General features: G+C 43.1%; 2 protein-coding genes across 2 annotated transcripts in view; both read left to right on the top strand.

Moving 5' to 3' along the window:
• The window catches only part of LOC103604752 (leukocyte immunoglobulin-like receptor subfamily A member 6), a 13,280-nt gene extending 1,413 nt beyond the window's left edge, over window positions 1-11,867 (top strand). The window contains 5 exon segments of the mRNA XM_008589322.1: window positions 91-375; window positions 508-810; window positions 8,578-8,865; window positions 9,120-9,441; window positions 11,711-11,867. Of these exon segments, the coding sequence (XP_008587544.1) occupies window positions 91-375; window positions 508-810; window positions 8,578-8,865; window positions 9,120-9,441; window positions 11,711-11,867 (1,355 nt within the window).
• On the top strand, window positions 1,316-4,786 carry LOC103604753 (leukocyte immunoglobulin-like receptor subfamily B member 5). The gene is made up of 5 exons (XM_008589323.1): window positions 1,316-1,535; window positions 2,164-2,280; window positions 3,061-3,116; window positions 4,048-4,206; window positions 4,290-4,786. The coding sequence occupies exons 1-5, from the start codon at window positions 1,316-1,318 to the stop codon at window positions 4,431-4,433; spliced, it is 696 nt and encodes a 231-aa protein (XP_008587545.1). The 3' UTR covers window positions 4,434-4,786.
• Window positions 11,868-22,447: the final 10,580 nt, after the last annotated feature.

Raw genomic sequence — 22,447 nt, forward strand, 5'->3', positions numbered from 1 at the left:
GAGGGAGCCGTCTGGGAGGGTCATGGGGATGATAGGGGAGATCCAAAGGGACGTGAATGTCTTGGGAACCAACCTGTGCTTTCCTTCCAGAGACCTTCTCAAAACCCAAAATCTGGGCTGACCCAGGCTCTGTGATCACCTTGGGGAGCCCCGTGACCATCTGCTGTCAGGGGACCCTGGAGGCCCAGGAGTACCACCTGTATAAAGAGGGAAGATCATTTCCCCGGGACATACAGAGCCCACTGGAGCCCAGGAACAAGGCCAAGTTCTCTATCCCATCCATGACACAGCACGATGCAGGGCGATAGCAATGTTACTATCACAGCCCTGCCGGCTGGTCAGAGTCCAGTGACCCCCTGGAGCTGGTGGTGACAGGTGAGAGGACACTCATGGGTCACAGCCCCAGGCTTTGCCCTCAGGAAGGGGGTCTGCTCTCAGGGGTGTCTTCCCGTCTCAAAGCCCAGTGGTGTGAGCCCCATTTAACACACCTGCCTCTTTCTCTTCTAGGAATGTACAGAAAACCCACCCTCTCAGCCCTGCCCAGCCCTGTTGTGACTCCAGGAGGGAATGTGACCCTCCAATGTAGCTCAAGCCTCAGGTTTGGCACGTTTGTTCTGACTGAGGAAGGAAAAAACAATCTCTCCTGGACCCTGGACTTAGAGCAACACCCTGGTGGGGAGTTCCAGGGCCTGTTCTCTGTGGGCTCCATGACCACAATGCACAGGCGTACGTTCAGATGCTATGGCTATTACAGGAACACACCCCAGCTGTGGTCAGAACCCAGCGATCTCCTGGAGCTCATGTTCTCAGGTGAGGGGCTTCTAAACCTCTCCCGTCTTAGCTCAAAGGATCAGATCAGGACGCTGCCCCCAGGAGAGCTCTGGCCTGGGATGGGAGTAAGGGAAACCCTGAGGGAGGGTCAGCCAGAGGGGAATTCATTCCTCAGAAAGGAGGAGGCCATCAGGAGTTTTTTCAAGCCTGTCCCTTTCCATGTTCATATCCCCAGAAGGTGTCAGGTGGGCAGAGGGAGGCTCTTGGGAGGCTACAGGGCAGATATAGATAAGACTGAGCAGAAATGGGTTCTGGGGGCAGTTCCTGTCCCTCACACTTCTCTTGTCCTTATTCCTACGATCCACGGGGGGCAGCAGTCCCCCACCCACAGGGCCCAGCTCTGCAGTTGGTGAGTCACAGGGACGTCTGTCAAGAGAATTTACAATTTTCCCCAGGCTTGCCTCAAGAGACTGTCAGCCGATCTAAGTCCTAGTTCCAGTTCTCAGCATGGCTTGTGTCCAGGGGAGCGGGGAGTCAGAGAGAGATGTCAGCTGGTACCACAGGGGCCCCCAGGGGCTCTGAGGCTGGGGTGGTTGAGGGGTGGGTGGTCAAGGCAGAGAAAGACATTAGTGGCCCAACCTGGGGGAGGAGCAGCTGGACTGAAGTGAGGAGCACAGCAGCCCCAGTCCCTCACCTCCCTGTCTTGATCACAGGAGGTCCTGAAAATCAGTCCCTCACCTCCACCGAGTCAGGCACCCAAGATGGTAAGTGAGGGCCTGTGTTGGGAGGTGAGGGTGGGGCTCAGAAGAGGCAGGGATTTAGTTATGTCGTCAGTTCAGGCTCCTCTGGAGACAGAGACTTGGCCAGGACTGCCCATCTGGGCCTCAGTTTCTCCAGTTGTAAAAGGAAAAGGCCTGTCCCAGATCCTAAAGTAACTTTCAGTTTTGCCTTCTGGCTGTGACGTCCTGGGAGAGAAAGCCTCCCAGGGAAGCCTCCCAGGACCTGATTCTGCAGTGGCCCTGTCCCATCTGAGCAGTGATGGTGACATTGTGCAGGAGAGGGGAGCAGGGCCATGGTAGGGGACGTTCAGGCTCTTTCTCTCAGTTCAAGATGCTCAGCTCTGGTATATAGATCAAGGATTAGAAGTAAGACTACCTGGGTACAATTCCCAGCTCTGCTGCTCCCTGGCTGGGTAACCTGGGGCTGGCAATTTACCTTTCTGAGCCTCAGTCTCCTTATCTGTAGAACTGGTGGGGTGGGGATAGCAATCCTTGGTTGCACAATTTGTGAGGGTTGGAGGTGATGGATGCAAAGACCCAGCACATGCCTGGCACACAGTAGGTGCTCAATTAATGGCATCATTTCTCATTCATGACGTCACTTGTGCCCAAGGTTGCAAATGGTACCTGAAGGGTCTGATTGGGGTCTCAGTGGCCTTCGTCCTGCTGCTCCTTCTGCTCCTCTTCCTTCTCATTCGATGCTTGCATCAGGGAAAGCACAGGAAGTTGGGTGAGTAGAAAATGGGTCCCCCATGGACCAATCAATGGGGAACTCGGGGCACCAGCCACAGGGAAACCAAATAGATGGGGTATTGCCAGCTCAGAAAAACATCTTCAGCATTACAAATGGAAAAAATCTGGAAAGAAAGCGGTTAATGTCAGCACACATGTACAAATTTAAAATTTTTTTTTGGCTTTTTAGTCTTATAAAATATTTGAAACATCTATTCAAGTGTCTTAACGTTTCCCTCTTTTCTTTCTAGTTGCATGAGGGTGATGGGGGGTTCTAACATTCCCAGGCTGAGACTGTCCATTTTCACCCAGCTCAGAGAGAGGCTGATTTCCAACTTCCTGCAGGGGCTGCCAAGCCAGAGCTCAAGGACAGAGGCCTGCAGAAGAGGTGATTTCTTCCCAGAGGACCCCAGACTCCAACCCCTGCTTGGAACCTCCTCGTTCCCACTTAAAACTCCTGTGTTTTTCCCCAGCTCCTGCAGAACTGCTGACATTCAGGAATAAAACCTCTGTGAGGAAGAGGAGGGTCCACCCTGGGGGTAGGAGATGGGGTCCCAAAGGCTTTAGTAAGCAACGGAGGAAGGGACAGGCTAGGAAGCTTTTGGGACTCAAGAGGTGAGGAGGACTGAGCTCCAGTACTGTGTGACCTCAGGGACATCGCAGCCACTCCCTGGATCTCAGTGACCCCATCTTGGAGCAGGGCAGGGGCCTGTGGAACTGAGAGATCCCAGGGAACCTTGACAAGAGATGACACCCCCCCCCCCTTGTTCTGCCCCAGCAGATGCTGCCGAGAAGGACACACAGCCTGAGGACGGCGTGAAGCTTGACAGTCAGGTGAGACCCCTGCCCCTGTCCAGGGCACCAAAGGCCTTCCTGTTGCCAAGTTTAATCCAATGGACACTTGTCCTCCCACCACTCACCTCTCAGCGTCCTCCCACAGTTGACCCTCCCTTCTCGAAGCACGCTGCCCCTGCCTGCTGTGACTTCGCTCTCTCCTGGTTTTCCTGTGATCTCAGGGGCTCCTCTTGCCTGGTTCCCCTTCTAGCTCCTTGTCTTCTGTTTGACAGCCTGGTTGTTAGAGTATTCCCTGGGTCTCAGAAGGGCACAGGAATAAATGAATCCCCCAAGATCTCTGGACACCCTTTGTTCATTCACTGAACAAACATTCACAGAGAGCTCACTCTCAGTCGGGCTTCACGTAGGTGCTGCAGACCCAGCAGTGAGAAAAGCTGTCTCCACCCTCCCCGAGCTCACCTTGTGAATGAGAGACAATAATATGCAAATAAATTCAGAGTGTCCAGGGGTACAAAGTGCTGTTAGGGAAAATAAACCAAAGAAAGGGATAGCGTATGTAGGGGCAGACTGAGTCAGTTTGAACTATCAGGAGAGGACTCTCTGATAAGCTGTCATCTGAGAAAAAGCCTGAGTGCAGAGGGCCATACAAACATCTGCTGGATGAGCACCTGCAGGCAGAGGAAACAGCAAGTGCAAGGTCCTGAGGCAGGGACATGCTTTTTCAGGAAGACAGGACCTGTGGCTGGAGTCAAATGAGCAAGGGGGTCAGAGCATCAGGATACGAGGTCAGAACTGCAAGGAGGAGGCTTCCAGATTCTCCAGTATTTTAGGAAGTTTAAGAAGATTCCATCAGAAACTGACACAATCTGATTTAAATTTTTGAAAGATAACTCTTGTAACAGTGTGGAAACTTATCTGAGGGAGATTGAGTGAAATTACAAAGACCCCCTTCATTACTGTCTCTCTCCAGCACAGCTCACAAGACGAAAACCACCAGGAGGTGACCTACACCGAGGTGAACCACCCCAGACTCAGGCAGGAAGTGGCCTCCCCTCCTCATGTCTTCTCCAAGGAATTCTTGAACATGAAGGACAGACAATCAGAAGAGGACAGGCAGATTGACAGTCAAGTGAGTCTTTCCCTCTCCAGTCCCCCAGTACTCCCCTCCAACCTGAACCATGCATCTTCCCTCTCACTCTCCCCCCATTGCAGGCTGCTGCAGCTAAAACCCTCCAGGATGTGACCTATGCCCAGCTGCACATCTTGATGCCCAGACTGCAGACAACACCTCCTTCCTCCCACTCAGGGGAGCCCCCAGCTGAATCCAGAGAGTGTGCCGTTCTGGCCATCCACTAGCCCAGGAAGGACCCAGACCCCACACTTCAAGGAGGGAGAGCCAGGGACCACAGAAGACCCAAGAGCTTCCCCCAATGGACACTAACTCATGGACTCTAGCCAATCTGGACACCTCATGTAGACCACCAGGAGATGTGGGGAACTTTTAAAACTCATCTGATTCCACAAAGATAACTAAAATTCTTATATTTTGGAAATACAGCAACAGACTTCTCAATAATCAAGTAGTTAAATGAGGAAAACCAAAAACCTAAGTGAGAGAATCTTTAAAATTGATTGATAATGTAAATATTACACATTAAAATATAAAATTGGAAAATGAAGTCCCATGAATAAATAAATTAGAAAAGAAAAAAACCTTTAAAAAATCAATGACCTAAGTTATCATATCAACAATTTAGAAAAAAATAGCAAATTATTGCAAATAAAGGTATAAGAAAGAAAATAATAATATTAGTGGCTGCTAATGAGAAGATACTTTAAAAACAGATAAAAAATTGATAAAGCAAAATAGTTCATTCTCAAAAATGTTGACATTTATAAACCCTACCCATAATGAGCAAAAATAAAAACAAGAGGCACACATTTCCAATATAGGAATGAGAAATGAGTAGCACTACAGATCCTACATATATTTTCAGAAGATAATAAGAGAACACTATGAGCAATTCTATGTCAATATATTAAAAAATGCAGATAAAATTGACAAAATCCCCCAAAATACAATTTACTAAATAGACATAAAAATAGAAAATTTGAATCATCGTACTCATCTATGTACACACACACATAATACTTTTACTAAATACTTTGCTAAATACTTACTAAATACTGTTTCTAAACACTTTAACTAAATACTTTTACTCTGTAATAAAAAATGTTCCCACAATCTAAACTCCAGTTCAAGAAGTTGTGTTCGTGATTTCTTCCACTTATGCACTTATGAAACACACACACACACACACACACACAAAAAAAAAAAAAAAAAAAAAAAAAAAACCTGACACAAACTTTCCCTGAGACTAGAAAAAGGGGATATACATCCAAACACATTTTATCAGAAGAAGTTGTGTTCGTGATTTCTTCCACTTATGCACTTATGAAACACACACACACACACACACACACAAAAAAAAAAAAAAATAAAAAAAAATAACCTGACACAAACTTTCCCTGAGACTAGAAAAAGTGGATATACATCCAAACACATTTTATCAGGCAAGAAAAAAAATTGATACCAAAACTTGACAAGGAAACTACAAAATAGGAAAGTTATTGAAAAGATCTCTCACATGACCTTAGATGTAAATCCCTAAACAAATATTGAATATAATATTCATTCCTGTTTTTCTGGGTTATTTTGGGTTTTTTTCTTTTTTGTTTTTTTATTGTGGTAAAACATACATAAGATAAAAATTGCCATTTGAAACATTTTTAAACATACAACTGTGTGGAATTAATTACATTCACAATGCTGTGCAACCACTACCTCTATTTCCAAAATATTTTGGTCATTCTAAATATAAACTCTGTACACATTAAGCAACAATCTCTCATTATCTCTCTTTTCATGACTACACTTTTTAGTTTATGTTTATGGAAGACAAGAGTAGCTTAATTTTCAAAAATTAATCAACATAACTGAATACATTGAGAATAAAAATTTATCATCTCAATAAATGTAGACAAATTTTACATGAAATAAAAGTATAAATACAAATTCATATAAATAAAAATTTTTAAAACCAAACAAAAAACTACATCGGGCACTCAAAAAAAATTGGGGGGGCAGCTTTTTGGTACAGAGATTGAACCTTGGACCTTGGGGTTATCGGCACCAGGCTTTAATCAACTGAGCTAACCAGCCAGCCCCCAAAATATTTTGAAAATAAAAGCTTTTTGAAAGGTTAAAAAAAAAAAAAGTCAAGCTCTTACCCAATCATTGTTACTCAACGTGAAGGTAGGACCACAGGATGAGGAGGGGAGTTCTGAGAAAGGAAACAAGGGGCACCAAGGAGACAGGAACGAGTGAAGGGTGGTTTCCAAAGAGATGGCGGTAGATGCTGTTGCTAAGAAGAAAAAGATCGTTCATGAAGTGGACAGCTTAGAAGAAAACAAACCCACACTCCACAGTCAAAATAAGAGTCATATTTTATTCCTTATTTCCCTTTATCTCTCCTTTGTGCTCTTTGCCGCAGTGCAGCTCAATGTGAACTGCACAGTCAGATGTTGAATGTGTCTCTGCTGATCTGAGTCTGCCGCACAGCAGGAACCTGCATCTTCCCTGAAGCATCTCCAGGGCTGGAGAGATGACTGGCCATGGTAAGGACAATGCAACCATGTGCTGATGGAGGGGCTGAAGGAGAGAAGATAGCCCCATGGGGAGGCTCTGTGAGGGAAGGAGAAGCCCTCAGTCACTCTCACCCAGAAGGGGCAAACTCGGGAAGTGACCAGGTCTACTTGCCACTATGTCCTGGCCCTAGGTGAGATGAGGACAGATCAGGTAGACAGTAGCTGGAAGGCAGGGGAGACCTCATTTCTGTATGAAATGTCTACAAAGAGTCTGGTGCCCATCCAATTCTCAGCCCTGGAGAAAGAGACCCAGGGTCTTGGAGCAGGGGGCAGTTCCTGCCCTGTAGAGCTGCTGATATGACCACCCTGTGACAGGGAGTAACGAGCCTCCAAGTGTCCCACCCCATGTGTCTGTCTGTCCTGCCAGGCACTGTGGTCTCATCCATCTGCTCAGCTGGGGCCAGTGGAAGGAGACGCCATGACCCCCAACCTCACAGCCCTGCTCCGCCTTGGCGAGACTTGAAGAGGGGAGAGTAGGCCCCGGGAGGGCCATCATCCCACAGCCAGGCCCTTATCCATTAGGAATTTTCAGGCACTTGGCAGGTTCAGCGGAGGAAAAGATCTGCTCAGATTTCAGGGGGCAAATCTCTCACAGGAAACTCTCTTCCAGGGCTGAGTCTGAGCCCCAGGACCTGAGAGCAAGCAGGTGAGTCTGTCTCCAGGTATCCTCATTGGGAATAAGGGGCCAACCTTATTGCTAGAATGGAGAATAGCAGTTCTGGGCTGAGTTATGGGAACATCTGGGAGGATGCTGGGGCTGAGAGCTAATATCTAAGTGTGAGAATGTCTTGGGTCCCAGTGTCTGATTTCCTTCCAGGGACCCTCCCCAAACCCACCATCTGGGCTGACCCAGACTCTGTGATCACCTGAGGGAGGTCAGTGAAATCTGGTGTCAGGGGATCCTGGAGGTCCAGGAGTACCATCTATATAAAGAGGGAAGGTCAGTGTCCTGGGAACACAGAGCCCACTGTAGCCCAGGAACAAGGCCAAGTTCCCCACCCCATCCATGACAGACCACTATGCAGGGCAATGCCACTGTTACTATCAAGGCCCTGCAGGCTGGTCAGACCACAGTGACCCCCTGGAGATGATGGTGACAGGTGAGAGGACACTCAGGAGTCCCAGCCCCAGGCTTTGCCCTCAGGAAGGGGTCTGCTGTGAGAGGTGTCTCCCCTCTCACAGCCCAGCCCTGGGATATAATGTGAGCTCCATTTAACATGGCTGCTTCCCTCTCTCCTAAGAGCTTACATTGAACCTACCCTCTCAGCCCTGCCAAGCCCTGTCACGACCTCAGGAGGGAACGTGACTCTCCATTGCAGCTTACAGCTGGGATCTGGTGGTTTTGTTCTGGCTGAAGAAGGAGAACACAAGCTCTCCTGGAGTCAGATCTTATAGCCAAATCCCAATTGCAGTTCCAGGCCCTGTTTCCTGTGGGTCCCATGATCCCCAGACACAGGTAGACATTTAGATGCTAAGTCTATGACAGGAACAAACCACAGGTGTGGTCAGACCCCAGCGATACCCTGGAGGTACTGGTCTCAGGTGAAGAAGCCACAGCCTTTTCATATACAATTTTGGGGCACCAGGCAGGTAGGTAGTTGAGAGCCTTATCCTCAGGACTTCCCCAGGTGATAAGAAAGTGTATGAAACACACATCCTTTCTTGGAACCGTGGGGACACGAACATAAAGTGAGAAAAACCATGACACTGAAAGTCCCAATGAGCAAGAAAATAGAAGGGAGGTGTTTGGGAAGAACCAGCCCCTGCTTACACGGCTCGTCTTTCCCTCCAGGTGTGTCCAGGAAGCCCTCCCTCCTGACCCAGCAGGGCCCTGTCATGGCCCCCGGAGAGAATCTGACCCTCCAGTGTCACTCTGATGTCAGCTATGACAGATTCTCTCTGTCCAAGGAGGGGCGCCATGACCTCCCCCAGGGCCCTTGCTGGTAGTCCCAGGCTGGGCTCTCTCAGGCCAACTTCCCCCTGGGCCCTGTGAGCAATTCCCGCAGGGGCAGGTACAGATGCTATGGTGCACACGGCCTCTCCTCTGAGTGGTCAGCCCCCGGTGACATCCTGATCGGAGGTGAGGAGCCCAATGGGTTCAGTTAGGGATCCAGACTCTTCACAGGCCCTGTTGGGGGAGCCCCAGGTGGTAATGGCCAGGATGAGGGGTGGGGGTCTCAAAAGAGGGAGAGAGACAGAGACAGGGGATGGGGGGAGAGAGACTCAGAGAAAACAAAGACAGAGAGACTGAGGGTTCTTATAGATCCATACTGGTGAGGTCTTGGCTCAGAATAAGATGTGGGATAGCCCCTCACCCACCCTTCTTCTCTCTAGAACAGCTCCCTGACGGATTCCCCCTCTTGGTGCAGCCCGATCCCACAATGGCCTGAGGAGAGAACATGACCTTGCTGTGTCAGTCATAGAGCCTGATAGACACTTTCCTTCTGTCCAAGGAGGGGATAGCTGATCCCCCCCTGCATCTTAGATCAAAGTACAGCGCTCAGTAGTACCAGGCCAAATTCCCCATGATTCCTGTGACCTCAGCCCCCGGGGGGACCTACAGGTGCTATGGCTCAGGTAGCACCTCCCCCTACCTATTGTTATACCCCAGTGACCCCCTAGAGCTCATGGTCTCAGGTGAGGCTTCCCCACCCCTGTCCATTGAGGCTGGAGTTAGACTTGGTTGAACCTCGAGAAAAATGCGATTAGAACTTAGCTTCTGTAACACAGCTGTCCTTTTATCCCAATTTTTTTTCAGAGAAAAAGCTGTTGGTTTTTATTATATCTAATCCCTCCAACCTTTCTTTTTTTTCTCTATGGAAACTTTTTTATTACTATTTAATTTTATTTATTTATTATTTTTTCATTGTACATTTTTGTGGGGTACAGTTTGTTGTTTCAATACATGCATACAGTTGTACATGATCTAATCAGAATAGTTGGCATATCTATCACCTAAACATTTATCATTTCTTTGTGGTTATAACATCCAAGATCCTCTTTTCTGGCTATCTTGAAATATATAATACAATATTATTAACTATATTGACTTATCTTTTAAATCTATTTTCTTGTTTCATTAGTTTTTTAATTAGAAATGGATGCTTTTTCTAACTTTTTTTATGTGTCCTGAAAAATGGTCTTTTCTCTCTGACATATTACCATGGTGAGGCACATTAAGAAGGCTTCCTGGTATCAACACTTGGATATTCGCCCAAGTCACAAATATTTACTCTTTATTCACATTTTCTGAATTTTACATGCTACCGTTTCATTTATAATGTTTTATAAATTTTTTCTTTATCATTTGTGTGTTACTTTTATACTATTGTGATATCACAACTGGTTAAATATATTTGGAGGGTTTCCTATATTTTATGCTCATGCCATTTTTATAACACCAAGGTGTTCATTGTTCTTTAAAGGTTTACTTATTGACTAGAACTGTAGACTTCTCAGTTTCCAAAGATTTGATCTGGAAGAAGTGGAGATTAACTTTTAAAATTATAATGAAATCATTACTTTCTTTTCATTGAAGTCTTAAAGCAGTATCCAGACTTCTTCCAAATAAAAAAAGTGAGATGATGGAGCCTCTCTCCTCTGCCCTGTTGTCTCTGGCCTGTCTCAAATGCACCAGGTCCCCAAATCTCAGCTTCTTCTTCTGTCCCCTCCTACCTTCCATAGTCAAGACTTTATTCCTTATTTAAGGATAAGCTGAGATCTTTCTGGGCACCTGCTCTTCCTGTAGCCTCTGGTGCTCCTTGTCTGGATCTTCATGTGGCTCCTCTCTGGGTCCTTTTTCTATTCAGGGATCTCCTTAAATGTCATCTCCAAGTGTAACCATCACAACAGTACTCTTAACAACAGACCAGTCTCCTTCTTACTATTATATATTTATGTAATTAACCCAACTACACTTTATAAGTTGAATATTCTCTAGATAGACAGATCGACAAATAAATAGGTAGATATAGAAAGTTATCTATCTTTCTATGTCTACAATTGAAACTCTTTGCTCGTGTAAGTAAAATTTTCCCTCTGCTATGAGTTTACAAATTAAATATTGCTCTTGCTAAATAGATTCACATTCCGAGAAAACATAAAACTTGTCTTATAACACCACTAAAAATAATTATATAAATATGTATGTATACCCAATTGTATGTACACCTAACTCTACAAAGAATAACATAATGAAAGAATAAATAGATAATGTAACTGCAGTTACAGAATAATATTTAGACTCCAGAAGGGCTGGGAACTGCTGAGGTGGAGTGAAGGGGGACACATCACAACTTTCACCCCTTTGTGCTCCTGACAGGCAGGAGCCTCTGACAACCAACCTCATCTATGGATCCTGGGTCCTCAGCTGCTGAATAAGTGGAAACTCTCATCGCCAAGGGAATTAGGTGGTCCTACATCCCAGACTAAATGGAGAGCATACAAAGGCTCAATTATTTCTGAACTGGGAGACCATTTTTCTCACTAACACTAAGCTCTTGGGGCTCAGCTAAATTTGTTGTAAAGTGACTCAGAGTTAAGGTCTGAATTCACAGAACACAGAGATTCTGAAGAATCCAATGAGGAGACCAGAGAGAACCCTGCTACAGCAGAGAAAGCATTCATTAAGAAACTATATAATAGTTATATCATGAGAGGTGGGAAGATATAAGCATGCAGAAACCCAGGGTGTGTCTGGACAGGGCCTTTTCAACTTCTCACCAAAATTCTGGGTTTTCTTTGACCCTAAGGAGCAGCCGATACCATCAACACATGACAAAAATCAGACTCCAAGAATGGTGAGTAGAAAAAATTCTCAATTATGGGATTGGGCTCAAAGTGTAAAGTTCTGTCAAGAGAATTTGGGTGCCCTGGGTGGACATCCAAGGATTCGGGGTGATTTGATCTGCCTTAAATTCTGTGAGCTCTTTGTCCACAATTCCTAGCCTCATACCCAAGGATTACAGAGTAGAAAATCTCACCCAGATGTGTATGGCTTGTTTGATCCTGGTGGTGTTCAGGATTCTGGTGTTTGAGGGTTGGCACAACCAGAGAAGCCCCCAAGATGCAGCCAGGAGGTAGCACAGGAAAAAGAAAAATACACTATTCATAGTGGTAGAATTAAACCTGATGATCCCAGGAGGTTCTGAAAGATAATCTGGGACATATGCTGTGTGAACTGTTTGCAGATCATCTCGAGGTGGAGAATTCATTGTTCAGGTGCAGAGACGATGTCTGAACTCTTCTTCCATTAAACTGTGGTATTTTCCTTCACTCTCTTTGTGGAGTTTTTGTGACTGGCCCCCATCTTTCTCAATCCCTGTGACATCAGCTTATGTCCGACATGGCAAATTTGGGTCCATACTTCTATACAACTTCATGCCCTGGTCAATGTTCATGTAATACATTTTTCTTTATTTCTAGTTTTAATTAATATGCCTTTATGTACATATAGAATCTTTATCTCTTCAGTTCGAGAATTAAACCTTGTTTAATAAAAAATAAATTGCCATAATAAGGTGCTGTGGACTGAATATTCTCCCAGAACTCATTAAAACCTCACCCCCATTGTAAGTGTTAATAAGGTGGAAATTTGATTAAGGTATTTGAAAGGTCGAGGTAATTAAATCATGATGACTGTACACTCATGAGTAGGTAATCCATTCATGGAGTAATGATTAACATGGGCGTGGACTGATGGCCTAATAAGGAGTACATGAGAGAGCTCTTGCAATTTTCTCACCACATGACACTCTGTGTCACCATGGGACCCTGAAGATAGTTCCCATGCAGAAGAAGGCCCTCATCAGATATGTTCCCTGGGCCTAGAACTTGCCAGCCTCCAAAACTATGAGAAATTCTATTTCATTATAAATTACCTGGTTTTAGGTATTCTGTTATAAGCAACATAAATGGACAAATACACAATGATTCCAGCTTGAAGAAGATAATCCCAAAACAAGGCCCTAACACCATCTCCGGACCCCATAATTTCCCCACTTTTCATTGGATGCTATCTGTGTAGTTTCTCCACAAATATCATTACTTGGAATCAACACACTGGTGTTTGACCTTATAGCCCAGTGGTTTGCTGTCTGTGAAAACCCATTGTTAAAAATGCAGGTATGTGGCATTTTCAATTTTCTATAGTATAAAGACTCCCTTCCTGGCCAACATCAAGGTTCCAATGGGACATTACTGACACAGAGTTGGAAGTGATACAAAGAGTTGACTTTTACCAAAGAGTACAAGCCAGCTATAGTACATCTCTCTGATATCTTCTACGCACACCTAAATTTTCTTATATTTTAAATGTAATGATAATTTCTAGCTCAATGTTGCAGCACAATTTTAATAAAATTATGAGGCCAAAATTCCACCACATTCAGATAAGATGCAAAGAGAAAAGTGGTAATATCATTGTGGGAAAAAATAGTGTGCACATAGAATTCTAATACATTGCCAGTAGGAGTACAAATTACTTCAGTTAGTAAAGAGAGATTGTAATTATCAAGTAAAAGCAAGGGACACAGATCTTTGGTTCTTAAGTATATACCTTAGAAAAATATGTACCTATGCACCAGGATCAATTCACAACATTGACAAGAAAGTCCTTCATATTGGCAAAAAATTATCTTAAAATTCCATATACCAAAATAAAATTGCTACTATATATGGAAAAACAAGCATTATGTCAGCAAAAAGCACAAGCTAAAATTCCAAATAGTCATGTATATCCATCTTCAAACATGACAATGAATAAATGAAGTAGATTATAAAAGAGTGTGCTTATCACCTACCAAGACTGAACAAAGGAGAAACAGAAAACGTAAATAGACCCAAAACAAGTAATGAAATAATTAAATTAAATCCATAATAAAAAGTCTCCTAACAACAACAACAGAAAAAGCCCAGGGCCAGATGCCTTTACTGCTGAATTCTACCAAACATTTAAAGAAGAACTAATACCAATACTTCTTAAATTATTTCAAAAGATTGAAGTGGGCAGCATTCTTCCAAAGCCATACTATGAGGCCAGCGTTACTCTGATACCAAAACCAGGCAAGGACACAACAAAAAAAAGAAAACTACAAGCCAATATCCCTAATGAACATATGCAAAAATCCTCAATAAAATACTAGCAAACCAAATCCAAAAGCACATCAAATAGAGTATACAGCATGATCAAATGGGATGCAAGGGTGGTTGAACGTATGCAAACCAATAAACATAATACATCACGTCAACAGAATGAATGAAAGAAAAAAAATCATCATCTCTATAGAGGCAGAAAAAGCATTTGATAAAATTCAACATCTCTTCATAATAAAAACTCTTGACAAATTGGGTATAGAAGCAAAGCATCTTAATACAATATATGACAAACCAACAGCTAAGATCATATTGAACAAGGAAAAGCTTAAAGCTTTCTCCCGAATAACTGGAACAAGACAAGGATGCCCACTCTCACCACTTCTATTCGCCATAGTACTGGAATTAGGCAAGAGCAATTAGACAAGAGAAATAAATAAAGGGCATCCAAATTGGAAAGGAGGATGTCAAGTTGTCCCTGTTTGTGAATGACATGATTTTATATATACAGAAACCTAAAGGCTCCACAAAAAAACTCCTAGACCTGATAAACAAATTCAGTAAAGTTGCAAGATACAAAATCAACATACAAAACTCAGTAGCATTTCTATATATCAACAACAAACTTGCAGAAAAAGAAATCAAGAAATCTATCCCATTTACAACAGCAACCAAAAAATGGAATAAAATATCTAGGAATAAATTTAACCAAGGACGTGAGAGATCTCTACAATGAAAACTATAAAGCACTGAGTAGAGAAATTAAAGAAAACACACAAAAAATGGAAGGACATCCCATGTTCATGGATTGGAAGAATCAATATTGTCAAAATGACCATATTCCCCAAAATGATCTACAGATTTAATGCAATCCCCATCAAACTACCAATGACATACATCAAAAAAATAGAAAAGAACAACTCAAAAATTATATGGAACAACAAAAGACCCTGAATAGCCAAAACAATCCTGAGCAAAAAGAACAAAGCAGGGGACATCGCACACCCTAACTTCAAAATATACTACAAAGCAATAATAATCAAAACAGCATGGAACTGGCACAAAAACAGATAAACAGATCAGTGGAACAGAATAGAGAATTCAGAAATAAATCCACATATCTCCAGCCCACTTATTTTTGAAAAAAAGAGCCAAGAACCAGTCTTCAATTAGTGGTGCTGGGGAAATTGGAGATCCATAAGCAGAAGAATGAAATGAGACCCCTGTCTCTCACCATATACCAAAATCAACTCAAAATGGATTAAAGATTTAAATGAATGACCTGAAACTATAAAACTTCTGGAAGAAAACATAGGTGAATCACTTCAGGACATTGATCTGGGCAAAGACTTCATGAATAATATTTCTTAAGCACAGGGAACAAAAGCAAAAATTAACAAATGTGATTATATCAAACTAAAAAGCTTCTTCACAGCAAAAGAAACAAGAGCAAAAAGACAACCTGCAGAATGGGAGAAAATATTTCCAAACTATGCATAAGGTAAGGGATTAATATCCAGAATTTACAAAGAACTCAAACATCTTAATAGTAGAAAACCAATAATCTGACTTAAAAATGGGCAAGGGAACTGAGTATGCAGTTTTCAAAAGAAGGCATACATTTCATATGCCAACAGGTATATGAAAAAATTCTCAACATAACTAATCATTAGAGAAATGCAAATCAAAACCACTACAAGAAATCATCTCACCTCAGTGAGAATGGCTGTTATCAAAAAGACAAAATAACAAATGCTGACGAGGATATGGAGAAAGGGGAACTCTTATACATTGTTGGTGGGAGTGTAAATTAGTACAGCCTTTATGGAAAACAGTATGGAGGTTTCTCAAAAAACTGTAGATAGAGCTACAATGTGATTGGGCAATCCTACTACTGGGTATATATCCAAAGGAATGGAAATCAACAAGTTGAGGGGACACCCACACCCCCATGTTTATCACAGCTCTATTCACAATAGCCAAGAGTTGGAACCATCCTAAATGTCCTTCCATGGATGATTAGATAAAGGAAATGTGGTATATATACACAATGGAATAATACTACCGAGCCATAAAAAAGAATGAAATTCTGCCATTTGCAGCAACTTGGATGAGCTTGGAAAAAATTATATTAAGTAAAATAAGCCAGGTACAGAGAGAGAAATACCACATATTCTCACTCATATGTGGAAGCTAAAAAAGTTGATCTCATAGAAATAAAAAGTACCAGTGACTGGTGGGGGGGGGGAGGGGAGGGGAGGGAATGGGGGATGGGAAGAGGGTGGTCAGTGATTACAAAACAGTAGAAAGATAGGAAGAATAGAATCTAGTGTTTTATAGCAATATGGGGAGACTAAAGTCAACATCAAGTAATTGTGTATCTTTGAACAGCTAGTGGAGATGATTTTGAATGTTCCCAACACAAAAAGGTGACAAATGTTTGAGGTGATGAATATTCTAAGTGCCCTGATATGAAGATTGCACACAGTATGAATGTACCCAAATATCATATTGTACCCCATAAATATATACAATTATCATAGGTCAATTAAGGAAAATAAATTAAAAAGAGAGAGAGAGAGAAATAGCCAGTAGAATAGTGGTTACCAGAGGCAGGGAAAGGCAGGGGGAAGGGAAGGCTGAGGAAAGGTACTGATCCAAAGTGACAGTTAGATAGGAAGAATAAGTGCTGATGCTTTAGGGTGACAATAGCTAATGATATTTTATTGTATATTTCAAGATAGCCAGAAAAGATCTGGAATGTTATAACCACAAAGAAATGATAAATGTTTAGGTGATAGATATGCCAACTATTCTGATTAAATCATTATACAATATGTGCATGTATTAAAACAAGAAACTGTATCCCTCAAGCACGTAACAATGAAAAAATAAATCTTTTTTTAAAAAGAGAGGTGCAAGAAGAAAGGTATGGTTCACTACAGATTCCTAATGCCTTAAGAAGTTGCAACATGACACAGTTGTTTCTTATATAAGGTAAGATTTCTCTTTTTTTTCCTCTTCTTTACTAAATATATATGTTTCTTAATTGACACATAATAATTGTATATTTTTATGGGGCACATTGTGATAATTGGGTATACATATGCGATGCACAGTGATCAAATCAGGGTAATTAGCACATCCATCACCTCAAACATTTGTCATTTCTTTGGGTTGGGAACATATAAAATCCTTTGAGAGATGCCCTAAGTCTTATAGCATTAAGCTGACCTTCTCACCTTCACTTGGATACTAATTTGGCTAAGTGTAGAATTCAGAATGAGTACCAGATCATGTCGAAGAGTTACCTACACCCCCATGTTTATTGCAGCTCTGTTGACAGTAGCCAAGAGTTGGAACCAACCTAAATGTCCGTCATCAGATGACTGGATAAGGAAAATGTGTTATATATACACAATGGAATATTACTCTGCCATAAAAAGAATGAAGTATTGCCAGTCACAGCAACATGGATGAACTTAGAGAAAACCATATTAAGTGAAACAAGCCAGGCACAGAAAGAGAAACATCATATGTTCACACTCATTAAGTGGGAGCTAAAAGAATAAACACATAAAAGAAAGAAAGAAAGATATAACATTCACAATAATACATTGAAATTTTGAAAGAGCAACTGAGGTTACCAGAAGCAGGAAGGGAGATGGGTAAAGGGCTATGAATAGCAATGACAGTGTATATTATTGAATATAATAATTATTCTGATGTGAGCATCACATATTACACACAAGTATTGATGTTCAACTCTGTAACCCACAGATAGATACAATCAACATTGTTACAATAAAAAATAAATGTAAAACTTAAAAGAACAAGCACCAGGATTTCTGTATCCAGTAACCTTTCCTGATACTCTACCAGTCCACCCAGCATAAAGTACTATTTCTGATTTACCTTTCATATCATAAGGGCTCCTATACCACATGTCCTAATCTGGTAAAATAAATTACACAAGATTGAGACTTATCCATATCTCAGGCAACACTAATTCTCAAAACATGGGAGGGGGGTGTTACCTGATCAAGGATACCTGATCAGTAAATGTTACCCCCATGTCTTATATTGAAACCTGTTAATTTTTTCCAGTGAGCACTGTTGCCCAAAGCATGGGGACAGAATCCACAGTATCAGATGAGGTGTCGTGGGCAGGAGGAGATGAAGTGAGGAAGCAGAAATGACTCAGAGGTTTAGATGGAGAGTGACGAGAAGTTGCTGCTACTTACAGAAATAAGGAAGTCAGAGGGAGGAAGTCTGGGGACAATGAAACCACAAGCCCAGGCTTTCCTCTGTGAGTCAGTTAACAGTCTTATGAACATCTCCCCAAGCTTCTTTCTCCTCCTAGGATTATTCACCCTGCGATGGCCCCATTGGCCCCTCCATTCAATGAAGGCAGAGAGTGCAACAGCCCTCAGTTCCTCAATATCTTCCTCTTCACATACAGTTAAAAAAACATCCAAACAGTTCTTCCCCCTGAGCCCTTCTTTTCCAAGTCCCCTCATCTGTAACAACAATCCAAGTTTGACTGGTTTCCCCAGCTCAGGCACTGAGTGGCATTTTGGAGTTGGTTTCCACATTAACATCCCAGCCCCTCCTCAGCCATGAGACTCAGTGACACACCAGGCATTCCTCAAGTCAGGCTCCTGGAAGATCTGAATGGAGACTGAGACCCTGAGGAGTTGCTCACCAATGTGGTTTAACACTTCCTTGTGCAGGTAACTTCCAATCTGTACCACCAAGTGGCCATGTCCAATACCTTGGAGTATGGGGTCATGCTGGCTGGTCCCTGCAGTGTCGATCCTATGGTAATCCTGCAGATTCTATAAAGATTCTTCCACTTTTCAATACCTGTGGTTGGAAAATAGTGAGATCCACAAACTTGTGATTCCAGGTCAGGGAGCCTAACGTCAGCAACCTGTTTTCAGAGGGTCCCTAAAGTGGATTGTTAGTACCATATTCCAGAAGGACCCCACATCTCATGTGGGTTCTAGGGACAGTAAGCCACAGAGACACGGGCAGAAAGCAAGAGAATCAAGGAAAAGCAGGGGCAACACACACACACACACACACACACACACACACACGAGTCAGGATTGTAGAGATGACAATGAGATTGAGAGATGCACTAGAAGACACACAGAGTTTGCTCCCCAGAACGGGTAGAGAGAATCATTTGTTCATGCCCTAAGGATAGTATGAGTAAGGCTTGTGCTCTAAACATAAGTTCTCTTTTTCTGTGGGTTTATACAAGAAACCTCTCTCAGCCCAGCTGTGCCCCATAGTAAGATTTGGAGAGAATGTGACCTTCTGCAGCTCAGAAAATATCCCATTACTTGTACAGACCTCAGAACCCTGTGACCCCCTGAAGTCTCCCAGTCAGTGTGGAGGCTTATGGAGGTCAAATGATTAATGGCAGTCTGGCTTCAGTCCCAGAACCCACCCTGTAGTTACTATGTTAGTTCTGGAATGCTTGAGGGGTACAGACAACCTTAGCAATTGGTGCTGGTTTTCTGACTTGTGCAGGAAGAGATACAATGGGAGGAAAGGCCAGGTGGAAGGTACTAGAAATGCCTCTCCCTACAACAATAGTGAAACAAAAATAATCTTCATTCCTGGAGGGCCTCTATCAAGGATTTCCACATTCCCATTCAACTCGCCTATTTGGCTTGCAAAGAAGAGCAAAAGTTTATTTTCTATGGGTCTGTTTGTAAATGGTCTCAGAGTCAGCAAAGCATCTTCACTGTCCAACTTCAAGTCTATAATTAACTCTCCAGCCCTCTGTTATTCTGCAGAAACCATGATCACCCTCCACTACACAGAACATCATACAGGTCCACTAAATTCATGATATCGTGCTGATTGGACCTGTTAAACAGGAAGTAGCAACTACTCCAGGCAGTTTGTGAGACTAATGCATTCCAGAGCATGGGAAATAAATCCTCCCAAAATTCAAGTTCCTACTGCCTTGGTGAAATTTTCAGGCGCCCAGTTGCCTGAGGCATGCTGAGATATCCCATCCAAAGTGAAGACATGTCACACAATCTGACTCTCCTACTAATAAGAAAAAATTCCAATGTCTAGTGAGTCTTTTTTGCAATTTAGAGACAGCGTTTGCCTTCCTGGCTATGCTACCTCAACCCACTTGTTAGGTACCTTGAAAGGCTGCTGGTTTTGAGTCGGGCCCAGACCAAGAGAAGTCTTTGCAACAGATTCAGGCTGCAGATAGTCGGAGCCGTGGGACCCAGGAGACATAGTCGTGTTTGGACAGTCTGTCACAGATAAGGTTTTTATACAGAGCCCTTAGCAGGAAGTTATAGATAAATTACAACATTTAAGAATTTGGAGCATATAAGAATTTGGACCCACACTGTGCATTTTCTGCAGGGAATCATTCTTCATTTGTGAAACATCTTCTGGATTTCTACTGGGATCAAGTAGAGATTGAACACTTGGACATGAATAGCCAAGTCACCAAGCAACCTGAGCCGGGTGTTGATTGGCCAATCTAACCTTAAATTGAGCATGCCTACCAACTCTCCTTCACCAAATAGAAGTGGCTTATATGAGATTTGGCTAAAGAAGTTCTGAAGGCATACAGTAGATAGAATAAGGACCTCTGAAAGATGTGCACATTCTCATCCCCAGAACCTGTGAATATTTACCTTATGGGGCAAAAGAGATTTTGCAGATTGTGATTAAGTTAAGGATGCTATGATGGGAAATTTTTCCTAGATTATCTGGGTGGGCTCAATGTAAAAGTGGGCCTTAAATGGGAAGGAGGCAGGAGGGTCAGAGTCAGAGAGGAAGATGAGAAGATGGAAGCAGAGGTTGGAATAACTTGATTGCTGGCTTTAAATATGGAAGGAGATGAAGAGGCAAAGAACGTGGCAGCCTGTGGGAGCTTGAAAAGGTAATAAAACAGTCTCCCCTGGACCCTCTAGAAGGAACGCGACAACTTGATTTTAGTCCAAGGAGATCCATTTTGGAGTTCTGACATCCAGTACTGTAAAATAATAAAGTCTCTTTTTTAAGTTACTGAGTGTGTGGTGCAAACTTTTGTATAACTATTTGGTATATTAGCTATGAAGGTTAATTCTAGGTGTCAACTTGATTAGATGAAGGAATGCTGAGAAACCTGGTAAAGCAGTCTTTTTAGGTGTGTCCATGAGGGTGTTTCCAGCAGAGATTAGTATGAGAGCCTGAGTGGACTGGATGGGAAAGACCTGCCTTCAATGTGGGCAAGAACCATCTAATCTGCTGGGGGCCTGGAGAGAACAAAAGAGAGAAAAAAAAAAAGGTGAACCTCTCTCTATCTGCTGGAATTGGATACACTTTTCTCTCCCATCCATGGACATCAGAGCTCAAGACTTTTCAGCTTTTACTTTCCGGAACTTACACCAATGACACCATCGGCTTCCCTGCTTTTGAGGCCTTCTGACTCGGACTGAGCCATGCTACCGGCATCCGGTTTGCAGGCAGCCTATCATGGGACTTTTCTTCATAATCATGTGGGCTAATTCCCCTAATAAATCCCACTCATATATTTATAACATATCCTATTGATTCTCTTTATCTGGAGAACCCTAATACATTAGCAATAAGAAGCTACTACACTAGATCTCTGGGGGGGTTTTGTTTTAGTTAGTCTGACTTCTGCAAACTCAGGGTTTAAATCTATTTTCCCTGCTCCCACAATCAGGCACACCGCCAGTGCCTCAAGACCCATGCAGGGACCTGAGGCATGGGCTCGGGGACCAGACACCCCTCCCACAACCAGACATACCACCAGCCCCTCAGGGCCCACCCGGGGTCCTGAAGTATGGAGCCAGGGACCAGATGCCCCTCCCACAGCCATGCACACCGCCAGCACTTCGGGGCCCACCCGGGAACCTGAGGTATGGAGCCAAGGACCGGAACCCCCTCCCACAACCAGGCACACCACCAGCACCTCAGGGCCCACCCAGGATCCTAAGGTATGGATCTGGGGACCAGACCCCCCACCACAATCAGGTACACCACCAGCACCAAGGAGCATGCCAAAAACACCACCTCCATGTGGGTGGTGCACCACAGCCACCACAGTAACCACAGCTGCTGTGAAAGCAGCTAGATGCCACAACCACCACACACATGGTCCGCCAGCCACTGGAGTGCATTAACACAAAGAGAGTCACCAGCAGAGACCAAAGGAAAGAAGAGAATGTCTCTCTCCACAAAGCTCATTCTGGAGTGACAGAAGAAGCACCTGTTCTACAATAATATTGGGGGACCTGAACACACCTCTCAGCATTGGACAGATCATCTCGGCAACAAATCAACAGAGTAACCATTACTGTTTCAGAAGGAGAGAAGAAATCTAGGGTTATCAGAGATGGGAGGGAGGGAGAGGAGGATAGGAAGAGATTGGACAAGGGGCATAAAGAATAAGTATGATTTGTAGCAATATTGATGCTAGTAATATTGATTTGATCAATGTATGTCAACGTTGAACCCAAGAAATATGTATAATCAATTATGATTCAATAAAAATTAATAAATAAATAATCTATTTT

This window comes from Galeopterus variegatus, unplaced genomic scaffold (assembly GCF_000696425.1).
Source record: "Galeopterus variegatus unplaced genomic scaffold, G_variegatus-3.0.2 Scaffold5374, whole genome shotgun sequence".
NCBI classification, from domain to species: domain Eukaryota; kingdom Metazoa; phylum Chordata; class Mammalia; order Dermoptera; family Cynocephalidae; genus Galeopterus; species Galeopterus variegatus.